Genomic DNA, 24,159 nt, shown 5'->3' on the forward strand with positions numbered 1-24,159 from the left:
TTTGTTTGTAGAGTTTTTTGACACACTTGTATTTTGGGTTTCCCCCAGACTGTGGAAATTTCATGTTTGGGGGGGGGGGGGAGATCCTTGTAGGCTATGACTTAGGAATAAGATTAGTAAGAAAAGGGGCCCAAATTAATCACTCTCCTTCCCAGCTTCCAAATATCACATTGTATTATTCAACTATTCTTGCTTGTCATTGCACTTTCTCCTCACTAAGGATATACACATTGATAGCTCCATGCTAATCAATTAGAGAGCGGCTTCTTGGGTGCCCCTTGCCACATTTACACTTACTGTAGGTGCCCCCATTACAGTTTCTCTTATTAATATGTTTTCTGCAAAGCCTCTGCAAACTATTAATAGCAAAACGTCACTCAAAGAAAAGTGAGGGAGTTAATGTCTCTGCAAATTCTGTTTTAATGACCCTCTGCCAACTGGTACTCAAATGTATTTGAGCTCTTCAGTGATGCCAACTGTCAGGATTTAACAGTGAGATGCCTGTGTTTTTTTTTTTTTTCCTTCTCATAACTGACATTTGCATGATCTCAATAATTATATGCAAATCTTACGTTTTCCCCTTCTTCTCACATAAGGCTCATGTTACTTGTCAACTGCACAGCTGTCTTGTAAGCCAATGCCTGTGGGTTCCACAGATTTGGTTGTATTTCCATCTATTATGGAGCTTCATTGTTTTATGCAGTCACGTCAGCATGGAGCAAATTAGCATCTAAATTACAGTTCCCTGTTCATTTATTGGGCGTACAATTTCAGTAACTTCTAAACAAACTTTTATACTGGAGCCTGCTCATGGTAATGAGGTGAATTAGTGAAGTATGTGATTTTTCAAGGCCCTTTCATTATACTCTGTGGTTTGAAAAAAAATGGCAATGTTAACTTTCAGCTGGTAAGAATTCTCACAATGGGTGACAACTTTGTAGTTCCTTAAAGTTGGAGCAAAGTAAATTGCATACTTTAGTGATGCAATTGCCACATCCCTATTGAAAAGGTAGAATATATGGGGAGAGAGATGAGTTCTATTTCTTTTTGGTTTCAGCATTGACTCTTGAAGAGGTAAATGTCATTTTAATCTTAAATGATTATGAATCCATGTATCTCCACGCTATGAGAGTCAACTAAATACAGTAAAAGATAAATTGCATTATGGGAATCATTTACTTTTATTTCTCTGTGTGTTAAAAGTGCTATTCAAACCATACCCCCTAATTTCAAAATAGATGCAATATTCACCAAGTGTGAAATTTATAGCAAATTTAATACTAAATTGAACAGCACTAAATTTGTTTCCTGTTTTAAAACTGTGTGGCATGGCTATCTTCTTTTTGCTTGGTAATTTAATATTTCACAGTAATAGAGAACTTTGAGAGTCTGACTTGGACGAAAGTAGTAAAATAAAATGCTGCTGAATGTAGGAATGACAGATTTGTCCAGTTGAACAGAACCTGAACCATCATCACCTAGCCCAGCCCTCTTGTTTTACAGAGGAGTTTATGCTAAGTGCGCCCTTGTCACAGAGATTAGCAATGCACATCAGGATGGTGCTTCTTCCTCTCTTGTAATTCCCACAGACTTACGCTGAGCCACTGTTAAAGAGGTAAGAAATGAATGTCATTAATTTAGCGCTACAGAGACCAGAAGCAACACCCTGAAGTCAAAGCGCCTTGCTGCTCAAGCTAGACATGTAGGGACAGAGAGAATATGCATTCACATTTGCACATTTTATTAGTTGAAGCTATTGAAAGGCAGGCATTGCAGCATTTTTGGAGCATAAATAGATTCATCTTCTCTAATGCCGTGGCAACCAGAACACTTACCATTAAGTCTAATTCTTCTTCATTGTGTTCCTGGTATTCCCTGTTTATATCCTTTACATTTTGATTACTGGCTCCCAAGTCATGCTTTTCCTCATCAGAGCAAATGATAGTTGGGATGTAGGTATCTGAAATGTTCATATAATTATTTGCTGTAAGATTATTTTCATTGTAGACTTTAACAAAAACAGAGATTGTGTTTCATTTTAAATAAATTTACCTGTGATCTTTAAATTCTCAAAGTTATTGTCCTCTGATGTTACTAATGATTCTTCTTTGCTGTCAATATATAAAAAAAAAAACAGACACACATTTGTTCTGAAATTATGTATCCTAAATATTTTTATACAGGGGAAAATTCAAGTTAACAACAAGCTAAATAAACTCCATATATCCTTCATAATGTTTTCTTACAATGTATAATTTTAAGTAAAATTTAAAAATCTAAGTTTTAAGTAAATCTTTTAGGATGATACAGTAATAAATATTGGCTGCAGGAAATAAGGGAATAATTTATATAATGCTATTATATCTAAATGAGATTATGTTGTTCATATTGAATCTTACATATGCTGAGTAAAACCATAAGCAAATGTAGATTATTCTATTATCCTTGATTTAATTCTTGCAGTTGAGAATAGTGTCCTTTGGTTTAAATGACAAAATTTCACAAACTGATAGTCCATTTGTGACTATAAAATTGGACTTTAGCATTTCAATTATTAATTTTTTGTATCTTGTTTAACTTTCAATTGTACTATTCTAACAGTAACACTTTCGAAGCAAAAGGAAAAATATAAAACAAGCTAACTAAAAGCTGAAAAGAAGCTAAATTTATGCTCAAAGATTTTATATGTGAATTCCCAATGGCCATTTTAAGACTAACTGTAGATTGTTCTTATGCAAGCACAAAATTCTTTCTTCAAAATGATCAATGTTACATTGTCTTTTCCAGTACATTCTGCATTTTTGTTTGAAATGATAAAAACTTTTTTACTGTCAAATGTCAGTAGGTAAATTAATGTGGTCATTAGAATTTATATCTGTCTATGATACTCAATGTGAAAAACATAATTTATGAAAATTCTACTTTATATGTAGTTAAATCACAATTTATCAGAAATATCTGCCTTTGTTTTATCTTTTTTTTAAAAGATTTTATTTATTCTTGTTTTCATTGTGTCAAATGGTGAATGTGGCTGGGTGAATGTACACCACAGCACATATGTGGAGGTCAAAGGACAACTTTGTGGAGCTGATTCTCTCTTTTCACATTTAAGTGGGTTCCAGGGACCAACCTCAGGTCATCAGGCTTGCACAGCAATCACTTTGACCTACTGAGCCATCTCACTAGTCCAGTTTTCTTGTACCTAATTCTTTCAATTATTATTTTTTCTATAACAAAAGAAAATTGAAAAACATGACAGTTGCTGATAAATTTGTGTAATAGAGTCTACTCTTCACTGAACTGGAAATTTTGATTCAAATTCCAGCAAGGTTAATTTTATCTCTACAGATCATGTGAAAATTAGAAATTCTTTCATCTTGACTATGTAAAAGGATAATGTGGTTTGTATATATTTATCTCATTTCATTTTAACTTTGCTGAAACATTGATACCATTATTGGGCACATAAATGAAGCTAACATCCTATGTGAATGTAAGTTCATAGAAAATAAAATTTGAGGGACTGAATCTGAATTAATCTAAAATTGTATGTTGTGTATAAAGGTCTACTAGTGTGCAATGATTTATTTTTATGAAATTTAGCTCCAAATTGTTTTTCTTTTATGAGTGTGTGTGTGTGTGTGTGTGTGTGTGTGTGTGTGTGTGTGTATGTGTTTTAAAAATATAGAAACAAGGGCTGGAGAGGTGGCTAAACCGTAAAACACACTGGCTGCTGTTACAGAATACCGGGGTTTGGCTCCCAGCACCCACGTGGCAGCTAGCAACCATCTGTAATTCCAGTTCCAGGGGATCTGACCACGTCTTCTGGCTTCTTCAAGCACTGCACAACACAGGTGCACTTACACACATTTAGGCAAAAATCTCACATTAAATAAAACATTTTTTTAATGTAAACAGTTAAACAATATTTAGCTATTTTTGTTTCTTCTTTGTTCCACAAACAATAGTAAACCTTGTTATTTGTAGAAGGAAAGTAATTACCACCGAAAGATTTTTGTTTTTTCTAACCAAAATGCTGCCACTGATTTTTTTAACTCAATTTTTTAAATGCTTTAACATTTTCTTAAAGAAAATGAATGAAGGACAAGGTCCATACTTTTAGCCTCACCTCAGAGTCAAATTATTAGGAAAGAAGCTGTTCTTTAATATGATGGAGTCTCACCAAGACATGGAAATTCAGAGATATCAAGGGAAGATGTATTTGGTGATATATAGAAAGAAGAAAAGTAGAAACATATGAAGTATAAACATTATATGGAATGCATTTAGACAAAAGTTGACAGAATATATACAGATTCCAAAAGATAAAAGGATAAAATTTTATCAATAAATAGCAAAGAAGAGATATATACCATATTCATAGATACAAAAGAAATATTATGAAGATATAAAGTCTCTCCAAAATTGATGTACAGATTCAACACAGTTATAGTCAAAATTAGAAAATCATTTTTCACAAAGTTTGAGGATGTGACTCTAAAGGAAAGAACAGAGAGCTAATGATAGCTGGTATATCTCTGAGAAATAGAGGAGAGGAAGCAGGAACCTGCCTTAACTAACTCAGAGAGTTCTCATGCAGACTGACCTACAAAGACAATGTATTGTTAAAGCAACAAACTGATTGAAGAAACAACAGTGGAAGCTTAGTAACAGGATGACACAAACATGACTAGGTGTAGCATTCCAGAAAATGGGGAACTAAGGAAACTTTCAGAAAGAGAGAATGGGAAACTGGTTACACTTGGATTCCTTTCCCAGCACTCACATGTGATTAGCAACCATCCATAACTCCAGTTCCAGGAGATCCAACACCCTCTTCCAACCTTTACAGGCATTACATGACACAGGAGCACTTGCATATATTCAGGCAATACACTCATACACATTAAATAAAAATATTAAATACAATATTTTAAAAACAGGGACATAGGCATCATTATTAGATAACAGAGAAATGAAAATCAACATAAGGTGACATCACTGATACTCATTCAAATGTGGCAGATGGTCTGGAGTTACACTGCTGGTAGGAGGATAAATGGTGAAAATAACCTTGGAGAAGAGTTTAATGTCATTTCCTAAAATTTAGCATCTATGTACTCCACAATCACTACTAAGTCTCTACTCACTATCTGAGGGAGCACACACTATCTGAGGGAGCTACAGTAATGTGCTGCCGCTGTTAGCAACTTACAATTCTTAGACTAATATAAATGACCATTCACAGAAGGGTAAATACAAAGCTATAAAATACCATTAAAAGTTTTAAACAAAGCATAGAACTGGGGAAATGAACAGCAGACCCCAATCTTAGCTGAAGAAACATTGGTGACTGATTATTGCTAGGTGAAGAAGAGCTAATCTTCCTAAAACAAGGGACTCTAGATAAGCTGACTAGACCTCAATGGATGGACTTGCACTGGGGAACATTTGGGGACACTGACTTGACACATTGGGCCTTAACACAGATGACATGGGTCCAGTGTGGGGGCTATGGAAGGGTCCTGGTGGGGATGGGGCTACAAAGATGATTAAGATTGAGATATTCTGTATAAAATACATAAAAATTCAATAAAAACAAAACAATGCTCAGCCTCCTTTCTCCTCTTTTTTCCATCCTTCCTCTTGCCATTATTTTCATGACATTGCCTTCTTCACTCATTAAAATTTAATGTGAAAAAACCAATCTAATATTTTATATCATGTGTACATCCATGTATGTGTGTCTTTTAAAGCATGTGGTGTTACTGCTTCCAAAGCTGTGGATTTAAAGAATATGTTTATTATTTGTGAATTTCATAGAGTGTATTTTGGGCATATTCAGACCACCTCCTCCACCTCCTACCCTACTTACTAGCCCTCTCCTGACTCCATCTCCTTTATTTATTTTTAAATACCTATCAAGTCTAGAGAATTATTTTAATTCTGGTGATGATTAAACACAATTATTTGTATTTAGTTTTTTTTTAATTTAATAAAACTTGTTCAAAGTTAACATATGCATTTTGGAGCAAGAAATCATTTCCAATGCACTTTAAATCGCATTGTATAGTCATTCCCCTTATTCCCTTACTTTTTAATATTTTATTTATTATTTTTATTTTATGTGTGTGAGTATATCGCCTATATGTATGTGAGTGCACCCATGTTGTGCAATGCCGGGGAGGCCAGAAGAGAGCTTTGGATTCCCCTGGAACTGGATTTAAGGATGATTCATAGCCACCATGTCGGGGCTGGGAATCAAACCCGGGTCCTCTGCAAGAGCAATCAGTGCTCTTAACCACTGAGCCATCTCTCCAGCCCCAATCTCCCTTATTTAATCATTGAGGGATCGTTCATTCTTATAACAGATAATATAAATATGCACCATCAACTATAACAAACACTGAGAAGTCAAAGATGAATAATCTCTAGACTCTTACCTCAAGAAAGCTATAAAATAATGACACAAATAGATACATCAACAGGGTATAATCATTGTTAAAGTAAATAATGAGATACAGCAGTTATTTCTTTAGAAATGAGAAGATGAAGAGACAGTCAGGGGAGTCAGGGAATTTTTCACAGAGGAAGTTGTATTCTGAGTTAGCTTAGCAAGAAATTTCTGATTAGAGAAAAAGGATAAGGAAGTAGCAAGTAGTCCAAGATAGGAGCAAAATAACATAAATAAGATGCACCTGAGAGCAGTAAGGTGGTCATAGAGCTTGGATTGTGTTTAAAGGGAGATTATTATGGATGAAACTGGAATTAGTTTAAGCAGACTGTGAAAGGTTTAGTGTGCTAGGCACAACAGAGCTGAATTTTCAAGTATTTTTCAACTAGTGAGGTGGGGAAAAGATGTTAAATGGAAGACAGACTGATCAAACTGATTATGCCCACAAGTACAAAGGAAAAAGGAAAGTAGAAAGGATGCTGTGCATTTATTCAACAGAATTTTTAAGGACCTATCTCTGGCAATAATGTAAAGACAGCCTGGATGTGGTGGGTCAATGGGAGATATTGCAAACACAAAACGATGGAAGCTAAGGGTGCTGGTGATCAGTGAAAGGAACAATCAGACGGAGTAACGTTTGACCTAGCATCAGTTGAACTTGTTACTACATTTCCTGTATATAGATATTTTAATAATTTTTAATGCTTTTATTTATCTGACCTTTGTTTCATTCAGAAGAATAGGCATCTGCCAAGTTGCTCCTTAGAAGACCTAAACCTGGAAGAATTAAGTCTGGTGGTTAACTATTAACTGAAGGCACCTGCACATGTCAGAGAAATGTTGAATTAATAGTCAAGTATCTTCTGACAAAACTGGCTAGGTGATCAGCTTCTTAGATGTATGTAAACACATCGTTATGCCCTCCCTAGTCTCTGGTATACATTTCTACACAGTAGGCCAGTGAGTTATACCTATGCTCTTGGTTTGAATTCTAGTTCTTCATTAAAGAAAATAAAATGGTTGCTCATATATATTGTGATCATCTGAGTCTTTAACATCCTAAGTATTCCTTGCAAATTTATTTTTACTGGATTCAGTCATTCTGCATAGGTGAATTTCAAAAGAATTTGAGAGCAAGCCCATCCAACAACTTCAAGCATCTCAGTTGTTCAGGAATCTTGCTTCCTTCTTTCTTCTCCATGAATATTATAGCTCTCAACTATAACAATTCCCAGAACTTCTTTTCATATTTAAAAAAATGTCACTCCTAATTCTATAGATTTCAAATTAGTAAGTCTGAGTATAAGGATGAGGAGGGGGATTAAAAACCAATGATGCTGATTCTCCTAAGGTGATATTGATGTGAGGCTATATTTGTAAACTCTCGACATCAAGGTATCTCAGTGCGTGGTGTCCATTGAACATAGCTCTTCAGACTACCCCATCCAAAATAATAGGCATTTTGGAGTCATTGTTTACATGGATTTCTAGATCTCTAATTCAGTTCCCCACTTTGTACTAGATTTAAGTTCATTAGTGACATCCTTGTACAATATTAAGGAGAGGGAAATCAAGGGTGACTTGGAAGCTTCTAATGTGAATATCTAAAAGGATATAAACACCATCATTTAAGCGGAGACTTTGAAGGCCATGCATGGTGAATGAAGAGAATGAGTTCCTCGAAAGAAGCCTGTTAAGGTATTTGACCAAATAGGAAATGAAAACTAGCTCTTGTTGAAAGAAAACGCTCAGATTTGTCATTTTTTATTTTTAACAATATCAACCTTGAACGCTCTTTGCATTTTCCAGCAAACCTAGGCCTACTTCAAAGAAGTGGTACCTAATAGTGACATTTTTATATAATCCCTTAAAATGGATATAAAATATTTTATGCTGATTGTAGGAAGAAGGAATTGATTTCCAGCCAATAATTATGCTTATAAAGGGTAATTTTAATTTTATTGCCCTCAAAGCCTTTCATTCGGCCAATCATCATTCAACAAATATTCTAATGAGTACATACAAATTTCCAAATATGACATATCACTACAATAAACAAGACAGCCTCCTTGACCTCAACAAGCTCACAATCTAATGGAAAGGTGAAGAAATAACTGTAAGCAATGAGACAGAGTATTTGTGGTTAGTGAGGGCCTGAGTGCTGTAAAAATAGCTACCAGGCAGACATAGCCTCCAATTTGACACCTAAACAACAGGTAATGTAAGCTAGAAAAAACAAAAGTAGAAATTCCAAACTGAAGGCATCATGTGTAAACACAATATCAGAAAAAAATAAAACAAAAAACGTGTTATGCTAAACATGCTAGTTCAAAATACAATTTGAGAAACTAAAAGGCTACTGAGCTACTTGAACACATACAATCTTAAGTCCAAATAATGCCACTCGAAATATGGTTCATAGACCTACAAAGTAGAAAGGATTTGATACTTGTTTAAAATGCTACTTTGAGAGCCAAAGACAAGGCCTGCGGCATCAGAATCCTTGGAATGAGAGCACCTGTATTACTAACAGGAGCCTCTGGATTAGGAGAGATGCACTAGTCTTTGGAAACACTGATATAACTGCACATATAGAAAAATGTTTAGTCAGATCCTTTAAGACTACAGGAACACAATACAAGGAGCATCTTCAAGTGTCAAATTTTGCAACTCAAAATTATGCCAAGGAGAGCTGAAATTTTATGTGCAAAAGAAAATAACTGTGAATACAGATATGGCTATGCACAATTCTGACCCTAACACTTGGTAGCAGAAGCAGGCAGTTTGCCTCGGTTCAAGATTAGCTGGGTCTACATAGCCAGTTCAGGTCCAGTCAGGATACGTAATGAGATACTGACTCAAAAAAAAAAAAAAAGAAAAAAATGTGTATGTATCTACACATACTAAGAAAAAAATAAATACATTGAAGAAAAGACAAACCTTATGTGCTTCACAGAATGATATGATGAAATGTTGACAAGGTAGAAGTTGAAGGGTTTTTCAACTATCTAACAGAAGAATAAGGAAATAATTGTTTCTTAGATTTCACACCTTGAAAACTTTGAATTCTATAAACTATTTGCCTCCGAGAACCATTTGTAAAATACAAGAATTTCTTTTACTTTTTAGTCAAATTTCTCTAATTCACATAGGTTCTCAGAGGGTCTTATACTTTGGCAATCCTGTCCCACCATCTATAGAGAAAGAATGGTCCAACTATACAGAGCAGCAAAAGTCACACACGCTAACTACTGGCCAGGCTAGGGATTCCTTTGTCTCAGTTCTCATGCCAGGATTATTTTCTGACGGAGGTCTACACACTTGAAAGAGCAATAAAACTTCCATTCCAATGTGTCTTTCCTGTTACCTAACTGGTACTAATCCATCACGTGACCTCAAACCAGACACTGAATCTCTCAGTTTCTTGGTTTTCTCCAAAATATCACTTCATTACAGAGTGATTACTTAATGTAGGGTCCAACAAATGAATCTTTTAATGAGTTTATTGTCATTATTTTATTACTAATAATGAAAGGCTGTGAGTGCTATGCTGATTGTGTTTTATAACAGAACATCTGACTTTCATCTACACTTTTACTTGGAATTTTCTGTTTTTAATATTTACCATATTTTTCATATCAATTCACAAGCTACTTTTAAGAGAAAAATTTGAAACAATGTAATTATACTGACATAAAACTTTAAAATGTGCACTTTTTATCAGAAGCTCACACTCCAAGAAAAATCAGCAAATCTTCTACATCAGCAACTTTTTATTTAAAAGTACCCTTTCCAATGTGCCCTGCATTGTAATGCCAGTGCACACTTTCTTTCATTGTTCCGTTCATTTATTTAATGTCAGAATTCAGCCACAATATTAATATTACTAGAGTTTCTGGGTTTTTGGTATTTCTGTGTTATGGTTAATTTTAATACTGTCAAAATATAACAGTTTTAGTATAATCAATGATCGAGTTTTTCCTAAAGCCCTGTAATGCTATTGTACTAAACTTTCATATTGCACTAAACTTCGCAGAGACCTGTTCAAAAAATTCTAAGCCTGATGTGATGGAATTCATCAGTCAGTCAGAGTGAGTGACAGGATAAGGGAATCAGTAGCAACAAGTAATTTCCAGGTTTAAAAAGTTGGTAAAAGCAAAGGACCTTTTTTTGAATCAGTTTTAGCTCTTAAATTTTCTGTACCTTATGACTGCCTCAAAGTGCTCTCAACTATCTGAAAAGGATCAACCTTGGAATCCTTGCACATCACCTCACATTTCATTATTAAAATCAAATTTTACTCTCCTGTAGACATTTATACAGTCCTCTATGTTTAAAGTTTGTGGTGTCATTTGATTTCCTTCATGTTTATCTTCTCCAAGAAAGAAAAGAAATGTTTTACTTTCTTTTTGGTATTTTGAGACAGTATCTCCCTACGTTGCACTCAATCCTGTTGCTTCAACCTCTAGAGTGCTGAGAATTACTAGTACATGCATCACCACATCCACCTTTTAAGTGATTTCCTAAATAAGAAATAATATGAATATGATTTTGAATATTTTAAAGACATTTAGGAACTGCATATCAGCAACAGCATTATCAATGTATACAGACAAATGTGCTGAAGACTTCTGGGGTCAAAAATAAAACCCATCATGTTCTGTTTCATTCTGTTATATTGTTTCCCTAAAAGTTGACTTTCTAGCATTTATATATTTCATGGCCACTTGTTATTGGAGGAAAAAAGAAAGCAAAGACTGTGTTTGAAGAGAGGTGACGTTCACATTGCACTAATCATCACCACAGCTTTGCCTTTGGAATTACAATACCAGGAGTCTTCTCTTGATCAGGAATAAAACTGAAAACGAAGAGATATTTATTCAAAAGAAAGATAGAAAATTGCAATGTATGTCTAATTGTGCACAGACGTGTCTAAGGGAAAATAAAGAAAGGTATTGTGTAAGGGGAACTTAGGATGAAAAGATGCATTAAAACTAATTCCTTGATGATAGCACCAGAAAGAAAAGCAAAATGAGTACAGTTTTGCCTCATTAACAGCCACTGAAAAAGAAAGGAGCAATCTCAAGGGGAAAACTTCAGAATTTTAAAATTGGCTTGATGTTTCCTGTCTACCAAATCTCTGGTTTAATAACTGACATCAAGAGGGATTTTTTTTTTTTTAGAGTGGTTGCTTATCTTTAAGTGAAAGCTCTGAATTTAATTAGAGATGACAAACATGGTTCAAATGTATAGACCTCCTTTTCCAATATGGATGACACCTGCTGACACATAAAGGGTCCTTCCTAAGAAATTATTGAACCCTGCTGTGTTTCCTTTATGAGGCTAAGCAGTCAGTGACGCCCAACAACTCCTTTATGACCAAAGTGAAAGCACTTCGCTCTTCTAAATTTTGAACTTAAATTACATGCCTTCCAGATGTAGAGATCACATTGCTACAACAGGAGTGTTCTACAAATGTAATTCAGAGATGTTTAGTGTGAAAATTGCTTTATTTTTCTTTTCCTCTTTTATTTATTACTTTTATTTTATGTGCATGCATGTATTGCCTGCATGTAAGTGCACCTGTGTTGTGCAATATCTGTGGAGGACAGAAGAGAGTCTTGGATCCCCTGAAACTGGAGTTAGGGATAATTGTTAGTTACCATGTGGGTGCTGGGATTTGACCCTGGTTCTTTTGCCAGAGCAGCCAGTGCTCATAACCACTGAGCCATCTCTTGAGCCCCCAAAAACTTGCTTCATTTTTCAAAACAAGAGTACTGGCCAAAGCAATAGAAATTACTTAATTTAAAATGGTAATATAACTGAGTCAAGCAACAGACCACAGAACTTTGACCTGCATCTTTATGAATTGTTCTTTTTTTTTTTTTCAGACAGGGTGTAGCCCCAGCTGGCCTGAAACTCACTATGTAAACCAGACCAGGCCTTGAACTTACAGAGATTCATACTGGGATTAAAGGCATGTGCTGCCCCCACCCCTACTTTATGAGTATTTTTTAAACTCTACTGTAGGAAGCAGGAGAAATGATTCAGTGGTTAAAAATATTTGATGTTTTTCCCAAGTACCTGGGTTTGATGCCCAGCACCAACATGGCAGCTACCAACTGTCCATAACTCTAGTTCCATGGTACCAGTGCCCTCTTCTGGCCTCTGAGGAGCATTTCATGCACATGGCACACTTACATGCATGCAGGCAAAAGACTCATACACATAAGATAAAAATAATAAAGAAATTTTAAAAATTTCTACTGTATACTGTGGAATGATTTATCCCATATTATTTTATACTGACTCAAGTAAAACTTTCCAAATATTGGAGCATTGCCAATACATACAACTTTTATTCTGTTATTGAATCTAGCATCACATGCAGGCCGTAGAAATGTGTATTCTTTATGGCACTGGCTGGTGAGGATCTAGTACATCATTAAGTAGAATCTTGGCAGTCCAGTTGTGAACTTTAAAAAAATAAAGTGTAAGTTGCTTGGAAATGAGATGTAATTACAAGCAGAATTCATGAATTTTAAGTGGAAGAAGACTTATAGATAAACCTGGCTTACAGGACTTCTCTGCTCCCACCTGCCAATTATATTCTATGGTGAGAAATGTAATTGTTTTTAAGTGATGGATACTGGAACAACTGAAGAATATATTTCAGCAAATTATCTGAAAAAAAGTCTCAAACTTACTGCCCGAAGGTTCTTATTTTACCCAAGTTCTTAAAAAGATATAATTGCTACCCATGGAACAGGAATATGAGGAGAACTGATGATTGTCCAGCTATCCAGAAGTCTGACTTTCTATTCTTCACATTTCTCCCACAAAGTGATTACTAAAGATTTTCAAAAAACATCTTTAAAAAATTATCTCTGTTCCTCTTTCTGCTTTGTTTATCCATGGAGGTTATTACATTTCAACTATTATTTTCTTTAAAAGGATATCAATTTATTGTATAAAAAGTCATTTTCACAGAATTAAACTATTGAGCCAGTTAGGTCCATTTAAGTAAAACCTCAGTAAATATTCCCTTGCCCTCCCAATGGAATCTGTAGTGTTCACATTCATCATTGGTCTAGGAACTGGGGGTGGGGAAGGATAAGCTGTTAAAGTGCTTGCCAAGCTAGCATCAGGACCTGCATTCAGATCTCCAGTGCCCAAGTAAACAACCTGGTTCAGTAGTACCTATAAGGGTCTCAGATGGGAAGAAGTAGAGACAGGGGTGTCCTGTGACTTGCTAAAAAGTCAGTTTAACCAATTGGCAAGATCCAGGCCAAATGAGAGACACTGTCTCTAAAAATAAGGATATAGAATCATTTGAGGAAAAAACCCGATATCAGCCAGTGTCCTCTACATCTAAACACATGCATCCTCTACACACAAAAACAAACTACAAAATAAAAATAAATAAAACCCAGGATATCACCATTATCAAGATCACTACCAACAAAGGAAAAACAAAGCCAGAGCTCTGGCATTCAAGCAACAAAGCCATTGTATAAGAGTGTTTTGAAAAAAATATTTTAAGAAAATGTAATTTAAAATAAATGTGTATTTGGAAGAATTCAGAGAGGAAAAGCAGAGAAGCATCCAGACTCAGACATCAATTTTTTCAGATGTGTGTAAAAAGTGGAATCTTCCAAACTGAGGGTACAGGTGTGAGGCCAGAACACCTGAGAACCTTGGGTCCCTTGTTCCTCAGTGCTGTAATGTATGTTGTCATGGGGTAATTTATTATTATAAATTATTATTACTATTATTGTTTGTTATGAGAACCAAAATAACAAGCTTCAACCCTTTTTCCCAGTTTCTCTCCTATTCCTGGCTCTTGACGAAGAATTTCAAACATATCTGTGATGCTTCCCTTATCTGAAGAGTAATAAAGTGAAATAGTTCATAATTCAGTACAAATATTAGAAGAACAATCCTTCAGTATTTTTATGTGAAGTCACAGAATCTTTGCTTATTAAAAAATTAACAAGTATTTTCAATATAATGATTAGGACTAATGGAGCTTAAAGCGTACTGAACCAAGTTAGAAATGTTCACACTCAGTATTTTGCTGTGACGTCTGTTATTTAAATGTCAAACTTAAAAATTATGAAGTCAGAACTGAAATAGGAAATGGTATCAGAATTCCAAGCAGCAAATCAAGAAATGGAATGCATATATTAAATTTTCAGTTTCTCATTTAAAATAAAAGAAAAAAAATAAAATGATGGGTTTTGTTTCTTGGGAAGTCAGTTTTTCACATCATGGGAAATTTTCAGACTTCTGTGCAATCAACTATGTCTAGTATCTTCTGTTTGTTTTAAAAATTACTTACACTATTAGTTATTATTTTAGTTTAAATAAATGTTTAGTAGCCCATATGATATAAAGATTATTGGAATTCATTTCCATGTTGAAGTAATTCTGTTTCACAATTATATTTTCAAACTAGTTCCTTTGTTTGTTCTGATCATACCACAAATTATTATAACAAGAAAATCAGGAATCAAGTAAATTGGACTAGATAGTTTGCATTAAAATCCAAGTAAGGACCCTCTTATCTAACTTGGCTTGCATTTAATTGCATTTGAAAACTTTTTATGCAGCCTTGGTAGGACTTAGCATTATTTCTAAATTTAATGCTTTTATGAACTTAAGTCACACATTAAAATTACCTTAATGCACCTTTTTGTCAATTCTTCACAATAGTATTACAAAAGGAAGGGAGGAGAAGATAAATTTAAAAAGCAAATGAAAAAGAACTCAATGGAAGCCTATTAGGCTACCTGTTGATGAGCCTCTAAGAGAGCCATTAATATGTGGATCATTGACATGATAGGCCATAATGACTCCTCCAGGGACATATCAGTCTATTGTGTCAGAGACTAGTTAGGGATTCATTAATGTGAATGCTCCTGACTTCTTAATATGCAAATCAGTGATTCGAGCATTGAGGCATAGCTCACAAATGTCCACATTTTGTGTTACTCATTTTCTTTGCCATCTCTTCACCCAAGCCTTTTGTGAACTATTCCTTTCTTCTACCCTGTCAGGGATCTCTTCACAAAAGACTCTATACTCAAGTGGCATCTCCCCCATCCCATTCAAACACCTCCTCCCCTTCAGCCCAGGTTTCTTTGATGTAAGGCAGGTTTCAATATACAAATCACTTGAAGCATTTTGACTAAATCAGTCAAAATTTAGTACAAAATATGATTTCATATTTTTCTCCGGTGTCAAATTAGTTTTTGGCTCATGACAGAGCAAACTGAAGAAAGCACTTTAAATGAAATTCTGAAACATGAGTAGTAGAAGTGGAAGTGGATGGGGAAAGTGGAGTGGACTGAAAACAAAACAAAACAAAACAAAACAAAGAAGAAAGCAGAGCAGACAAAGGCCCAAGAAAGGGTGAAAGAAAAAAGACGCAAAGAAACCAGGAAGAGTAAGTGTCCACATTACTGTACTGCATCAACAAGCAAACGAGTACAAAGACACAAGGCCCTGCACACAACAAGCAAGCCTAAGCAGGGCTATTAGTGTTGTTTTGGCATCTGGCATATAAACAAATATAATGAAGTTACTACCAATATTGAAACAATATGAAAAATGTTATGGGAGGAAAAGAGGAATGAGGCATGTATTTCTGCAACAAAATTAGCTATAGACTCCATGGAAAGGTAGTTAGCTGTCTGCAGCTTTTCTACACTCTAAAACTTTTCATCTGAGACTTTATATACTACCTATATTCTCTTTCTTGCTACTTTATAATGTGACCCTAATTTAAAATACAATATACTCTTCTTACAGAGAAAAGAAGATGAATTTATTTATGTTCAAAAGAGGAAAGAAGACAATGTTTATTTTTACTTTCTACTAGATTTCAGGAAAACAGACACTTAGTTCTTAACCAGTAAACTCCATATGCATTAAATACTTAGAGTGGGTCTGCAGAAGTGTATATTTATCTATCACAGAATATATGTAACAGTATACAGAATCATTAAAACAATCTTTAAATTAGGCTTTCACAATATTGGAGAGATTTTACATAGATTTTGCTTGATTAAAGTAGTTATAATATTATTTTCACATAAATAATACTTATTGAACTAGCTATCACAAACAGTAAATTATACTTCGTATTCTGGCTGATGATCATTTCCATACTAAATATCAGAAGACACCTAACAGCTGCTGGTTCTGCCCAGGTTCCAGAGTGGAGTTCAAAGCAGATTTAGAATTTATGTAGCTGAGCATGTACATTCAGGGAAAGCAGCCTCACTGACTGAAGAGGCTCACAGCTGGAGGACATCTGAAGGAGCTGAGAGTGGGAAGATGGAGTACCCAGTGAAATGTTCTGAGTCTCTCTTTAAATAGAGCAATTTTCATTATGAAGAAATCCTAAGAAAATGAGGTGAAGAAAGCCCAAAGCGAATATGGTTAAGAAATCAGGGAGCAATTGTAAGGTAACTTGAACCAAGACTGAGATTATTAGTGTCGTGTGCAAAAGCCAAGTTTTTGCTGAGATGCAGTTAGTCTGACAAAGGGAAAGATCTTAACCAGATGCTTTGAACAGTGCAGTACAAGATTCTGTACATAATCTTACAAAGAACTCTGAAAGTGTTTTTTTAATATTTTATTATTTTTATTTTATGTGTATGAGTGTATTGCCTGCATGTGTGTTAGTGCACCCATGTCATGCAATGCCCGCAGAGGACAGAAGAGGTCGTCAGATCTCCTGGTACTGGAGCTTTGGATAGTTGTCAGCTGCCATGAGGGTGCTGGGATTCAAACCTGGGTCTTCTGCAAGAACAACCAGTGTTCTTAACCACTGAGCTATCTCTCCAGCCCCTGAAAGTGGTTTTTGTTTTTGGTCTTTTTGAGACAGGGTCTCCCTGTAGCCCCAGCTGTCCTGGAACTCACTCTGTAGACCAGGCTGGCCTCGAACTGACAAAGATCCACCTGCTTCTGCCTCCCAAGTGCTGGGATTAAAGGAGTGAGCCGCCACGTTTTTAAAAGAACTCAGCACTCCTATTGGATGTTCACAATAATGTTGGGTAAAATTCAAACTGCATTCATTAAAAAAATATTAAATATGTGCAAGACATTAGACTCAAATTAGACATTAGACTAGCCTAGGAAGAAACGGAACATAGTGTGTCTTCATAAGTTTACAATCGAATGAAAGACCAACAAGAACTAGTGCTTTAAGTTTACATTTGGGGCTGGGAAAATGGCTGGGCATGTAAGTGTGCTTACTGGCAAGCATGAGGACCTGTGTCCAAATCCCCAGCACTCACATATAAAGCTGGCTTTAGCTGCATGCCTGTAATTCCAGCACTGTGAGGATAGGAGATGGGAGGATTTCAGGCCTTGCTGACCACCATCTTAGGTCTAGGTTCAGTGAGAAATCCTATCTCAAGGGAATAGAGAAGAGCACAATAGAGCAGGACACCTGCAATCCTCTTCTGGTTTCTGCTTATACACATACATGCACACCATACACAGATAACACACACACACACACACACACACACACACACACACACACACCAAAAAAAGGAATTAAAAAATGTATCACATCTTATGCTTTATTATTGGGGTAACATGGAGTCCTACAGAACAAAAAGAGATAGTAACATGGGAACTGCCTTAAGCATGGGCAAGTGGGGTGGCCAGGAAAGGGTTCCTAGACGTTCTGAGACCTGAAAGTCAGTGTGATTATGCAAATAGAGAAGAGTCATCAGTAGGACACTAGTCTGCACAGGTGGAGACCCAGGAGTATAGTGGTGTTGGATGAAGACTTTGTAGACAGGTTAAGATAAGCAGGACTAGCTAGTTTCCTAGCAATTCAGAAGCACATCCCCAGGATGTCCTAGCTCCCTAAAAGGTTTTCCTATAGAAGATCAAGGTTGCCAAAACAACTTAATTTGTTAAAAACAAAACCTGGATGACAGACCTCCTGACCACTCTTTCTTAGAACATCTACAAAGAGGCTGTATTGTGAATTCTTTCCCTGTTACTCTCACATACCTGACAGCTATGTTCAAAGCCATAAGGGATTTCCCTGTATCTACAGAAAGGCAGAATCTTAAATTGTTAATTCTCAACTGACAGACAGTGGAATAAGGACTTACAAACCAACACTTGGTGAGTTTTCACTTCTCTGACTGTTAAATGCCCTCCTGTTACCTTTTCATTCTCCACACTGAGCTCAGTTCACATTTCCCCCTATTGTAAAGGTATCCTACTGGTTCTGTTTTAATCACTTTTGTGTCTTCAAAAAGCAGACTACTTTCTAGAAATTGACTTCATACTTCAATGGAAATTTATTTTACCATGCTGTGTAATACTCTACTTTTTCCTCAAGAAGTGCATTCTTTTATCCAAGCCAGTGTTAGGAATGTGATATCTTTAATAAATATAAAGCTTGTGCTGGAGATATGACTCTGCAGTAAGAGCACTGGCTGCTCTTGCAGAGGACCAACACACACATGGTAGCTAACAATCAATTTCACATAACGGTAGTTCCAGGTATTTCAAGGTCTTCTTCTGGCCTCCACAGACATTGCACACATGTGGTGCACTTATATATATAGGCAAGACGGCCATACACATAAAATAGATAAATAATAATTAAAAATATAAAACACATCCTCTGTATTTCTATATCTTATTACCCTTAATGCTGTTCTTCATATTTATGAATTGTTCATGAAACATTTTCCAAATTACCATTTAATTGGTATTTACCAATTTATCATAGATTATTCATGTTCTTTTTTAGGATATTACAACTAATTAACAGATTTTAGATATTTTTTAAATTAGAGCTCAAAACACCTTTATTCTTTGCTCTCTTTTTACTCCAAAATCAGAGTCATCTGGAAGGTTTAAAAAAATTCCCTGTTTCAGGAACTTACCCCTGAGCAATTAAATTGGCGTTTCTATGAGGAACCTGAGTTGGATGTCAGTGTGCCCTTTTGTCTGCATATCCAATTTGAGAAGCACTGTTTTACACTATTCCTCACTAGCTTCTGCTGTATGAATGTATGCTTAAGCTAAAAGTGAAACTTGCTGTCAAAATCTCCTGTTTTTAGGGAGTTCTGGTGGTGGGTGGCTAGGCAGTAGAAGGATATACATAATCAAATACACAACTATTAGTACAAATTTTGGAGATTATATTTCTTCTGCAATTAGGTCTATAAAATAATTTTCTTTATGCCCAAACCTCAGTGAATTTAAATGTTATTCTTGTTTTTAAAAGTAAGGAAAATCATATATTGTTCAGGGTAAAAGACACTCGTCATTTCCTTGCTTATTTGTTTATTATGAAATTGACCGTGTTTATGAAGGTTTGGACCTGGCTTAGCAAACTATATTTCAGTTGTTGCACTAGGTGGCAAACTGCCAAACAATTACTGTAAGTGCAAGCACCATAAAGTGAATCGCCAAGGACACTAGTAGCCGAGATCCCATAAAAGAAACAATTAGAGTCTTGAGGTGAAAATAATAGAGATGAGGTGACAGTTGTTTAAAAAGGCAGAACATGCAATATAATGGCTTGAATGCAAGTTCATGGATAGTGCTGATAGTTTAATTTGCTGGGATTTTATCATGTGTAAGAGAACATTCCACATTAAAATGCCAATAACCACATATATTCTGGTCTTTTTTTCTTTTCCTGATATGGTACATCAGTGAAGACACTTGCAAGATTACACACACACTTTCAGAATCACTTTTAAATAGCTGATTTTTTTTGGAGTAGAGTTTTAATTTCGTGGGAAATATTTTGCCCTCACAAGAGTCAGTTTACATAAACCTACCCACTCTGTCCATAAATCATAGCCTATATTCAAGGCAGAGCATTTTGAAAACAAGATGATGGTATACACAGTGATTTAGTGCATTTTAAAGAAAACTCAAATGTAGAATTCCTTTCATTGGATTAGCTACAGCATTTCCATCTTCACTCAAAACAAAATTAGTTAAGAGTGCACCTCAGTAAAAAAGATGAACCTAATTGAGCAGATTTGGAGAGAGCTCCATGTCAAAGGTAAGGGGCCAATTCATATGCTCATCTGTGCCTTTCTTGTACTTTGTCTTTCATATTCCCTGACTAAATGAATGGGCATCGTCCCGTAGGAAATAAGCACAAGAATCTACTTGTCAATGAAGCCCTTCACTTGCCTTCAGAGTATCAATTAAGACTCGCAGTGACCATATGCCATCCGCGGCAGGGTCCCTGCTGCCTCCCTGCCCTCATTTCAACTGTGTTGACCTTCACACACCTTGCATTCACCATGCTGGCCTTTCACTGCCCCTTAAACATTCTGCATCCCTCTCTCCTTAGATTACTAGTCCCTTAAATGTGAAACTCTCTTCCCTCCTCTCTTCAGGGTTGAGTCTCTCCAAGTAAGTTATCACACTTACAAAGAACCACATTCTTCTCTCTGCACCTTACTTGCACAGTTGTATGCATCTTCTGAAAACATTTGCTTATTCTTTTATTACCTACTACTAATTTCTTGCCCACTAAAATGTAATCTACCTGAGAACAGGAGCTGGTGATTTTTACTGTTATATCCACAGAACCTAGGGCAAATGAATTAATATTCTTTCATTTATTTCTTCTGGTACCTGATAAACTTTCTATGAATGTACAAAAGTAGGATAATCAAATATTTTAACTGGTATTTTGATTTATTTTGTTTCATGCTGACCAACACTTCCACCTTCAGGTTATTATAGAAGTAACCATAGGGGCTGGAGAGATGGCTCAGCAGTTAAGAGCATTGACTGCTCTTACAGAGGACCCAGGTTTAATTCTCAAAACCCATATGATGGTTAACAACCATCCATAACTCCAGTTTCAGGTAAACCAGATGCTCTCTTCTGAGTTCCACGGGCACTACACAGCATGGGTGCACTTCCATACATGCAGGCAATACACTCATATACATAAAAATAATAAATAAAATATTTAGTAGATGCCATATTGAAATAATTTCCACAGATCCACCCAAGAGGATAGATAGACTGAGATGCTTTGACTAATCTTTAATTGCATAATATATAAAAATATATTTTATAATTAAACCTTATATTTTAAAGAAAGAACTTGGATCGGAGCTTAGTTTAACAAGAAATTTTCTATAAGTATCACTATTGTGGTGAGATGACAGATCCATTAAATAAGTATAAAAATGTCTATAGAAATCTTTTATATATTACATAACTGCTTCCTTATGTCAAAAATGATCTATAGAATAACTCAATAATTAATATCAACAATGAAGGAAAAGGAGTCTATTTTATATACATATATACAGTAAACAATTATGAATATAGTTATGATTATTTTAATACAGAATAAGCTCAAAACATGTCACAAGTATGAAGGTGTTCATAATGCCAACAGCAGTTTCTCAAGGCAATGGAAGACCATTCATAGAATATCATCAATGAACTCTATGTCAGAGAAAAAAAATGGGGAAATCATACTGAATGCTTAAAATCATAATTTTCCTTTTGAATAGTAAGCAGCGTGGACCATAGTTTTCTTTCCATTCTCACGTACTCTCCATATTCTTTCTGAATTAATATAGCTGATAATACTTTGTCCTTGAGGCTAACTTACAAAATATTCAGCCTGGAATGACTCTTTTTCAACATGTTTTTCAAGTTTGTCTCTTCCACAAGTCTTTCCAGTTCCAGCATTCTGACTGAATAATAAAATCTACAATTTGCCTTTTGTCATCATCTTCGTGAATGCTTTTAACACTATGTACAAGTTCCTCCATTCTATTTCTCTACTGGTTATTGTGCCACATACTTGTGAACCCTACAGTGTATTTCTCACTCCAGGTATCAGTACCAACTTCTGTTGCATTCAGATAGTATTCTTTAGTCAAACATCCCGTTTGACTAAAGAATCTACCTACAGAATTTATATGTACAATAAGGACTCTAGAAACTATGAATAATTGTTTAATAACTCAATGATGCAGATCTATAGTGAATTAGGGATCCTAAACCATAAAGTTAGTCTTTTCCTTTAAATATTTTCTGGGTTCAAATATTTATTTTAAACAAAAATGGAATGGGGCCTGCTTACTACAGTGTATGGATGGGAGTAATGGAGATAAAATACCCATTCCTTAAGTTTATATAAATAGGAAATTTAAATTGAAAAAAAAACAAGTTAATTTACTAATATAGCAAGATTAGTTAAAATTGAAGTCCATAAAATGGTATAGATCTTCACATATGGAACCAGAGAAGGAAAGAAATTTGCTCAAAGTGACCAAAAGTAGTGAAGGGATTCTATAGGAACTGAAGGTACAAAGAGAAAAACATATCCTTATAATCAAGCCAGAATAATTTTGAAAATAATTCAAAAATATTAATTTCTGCAAAGATTATAAATAGTCACAAACATATTTTACTGTACTATTTAGGCTGGTCAGTAGCTAATCCTCAGGAAAAAAAATAATCCAGCCTGGCAAAAACCAGTTTCCATAGGCTCCTATTCACATTTGTCAGTTGAAAGTTAATAGGAAAATAATAAAACACATCATAAAACCTCAGGTTTTAGTTAACTTCACTGACATCTTTATTGTAAAAAAGTAAAAAACATATTTATGAGTACCTTGCATTAACCTCAGAACTCATATAATAGAGTTATTTGGGTGTTGTGATATATGGTGATATAAAAATTAATAAATATAATATTGTAGATGGAGGGATTGCTTTTTTCATAAAATATATAGTAATTTAAACTCAAACCTGTTTAAAATATGTATGTTTATAATTTTTACTATAAAAACTTTTGAATTTTAAAAATTTAAAAAGCATTATATCCAGCAAAATAGTACTAAGAGTATTCAATTTGTTAATATTTTTATCAAAATGTTTTAAAATTATGTATTTATTTTTATTTATGTGTATATTTGTTTTGCCTGCATGCATGTAAGTGCACCACATCCATGCGGTGCCAACAGAGGCCAGAAGATGGTGTCAGATCCCCTGGAAATGAAGGTACAGATGGCTGGGAACCATTACACATGTGCTGGAAACCAAATCCGGGTCCTCTGCAAGAGCAATAGATGTTCTTAACCACTGAGCCATGTCACTAGCCCCATATTTTTATAAAAATTTTTAAGCATACCTTATATTCAGCAAAATAAGCAATTAATTTCAAATTATAAAGTTTCCACTGTCATACTGCATTTTAGTTGTTATTTTGTGTGTATGTGTGTATGATGTAGAGGGTAGGTACATGAGAAGTCATAGGACAAACACTTGGAGGTGTTTCTCCCCTTCTCACTTTGCATGGATTTGGGAGATTTAACTCAGGTCATTAGGCATATGATTACTTTCTAAGCCACCTTGTGAGTACTGTGTAAAGATTTTAAAAATAAAAGCTTTGTGTGTAATAATCAATGCAATGAGACCCCTTAGTTATAGTTCTAAGAGATTTATAGACACAAAGGTGAGAATGCTTTATTCTCACAATACTTTTGTTAATCTGATATTTCAAATTTTAAAATTAATTTTAAATAATAATTTTACTAATTTACTAAACTTAGTAAAATTTGCTAATTTTAATTAGTAAATATCATATAACATATATCATAGGACTTAAAATTTAAAATATGTATGCATTGCTTTACTTTTACTTTTTTCTTATTTTC

At 35.0% G+C, this 24,159-nt stretch overlaps 1 protein-coding gene across 2 annotated transcripts in view; it reads right to left on the reverse strand.

Annotated features, from left to right (window-relative positions):
- The window catches only part of Ppp1r3a (protein phosphatase 1 regulatory subunit 3A), a 42,198-nt gene that overhangs the window by 2,532 nt on the left and 15,507 nt on the right, over nt 1-24,159 (reverse strand). For both annotated transcript variants that reach the window (XM_008829411.2, XM_008829410.2), the window contains 2 exons: nt 2,053-2,111; nt 1,836-1,960 (listed from right to left, as the gene is read on the reverse strand). In XM_008829411.2, coding sequence (XP_008827633.1) covers nt 1,836-1,960; nt 2,053-2,111 — 184 coding nt within the window. The remainder of the gene's footprint in view (nt 1-1,835; nt 1,961-2,052; nt 2,112-24,159) is intronic.

This window comes from Nannospalax galili, unplaced genomic scaffold (assembly GCF_000622305.1).
Source record: "Nannospalax galili isolate Female #2095 unplaced genomic scaffold, S.galili_v1.0 scaffold794, whole genome shotgun sequence".
NCBI classification, from domain to species: Eukaryota; Metazoa; Chordata; class Mammalia; order Rodentia; family Spalacidae; genus Nannospalax; species Nannospalax galili.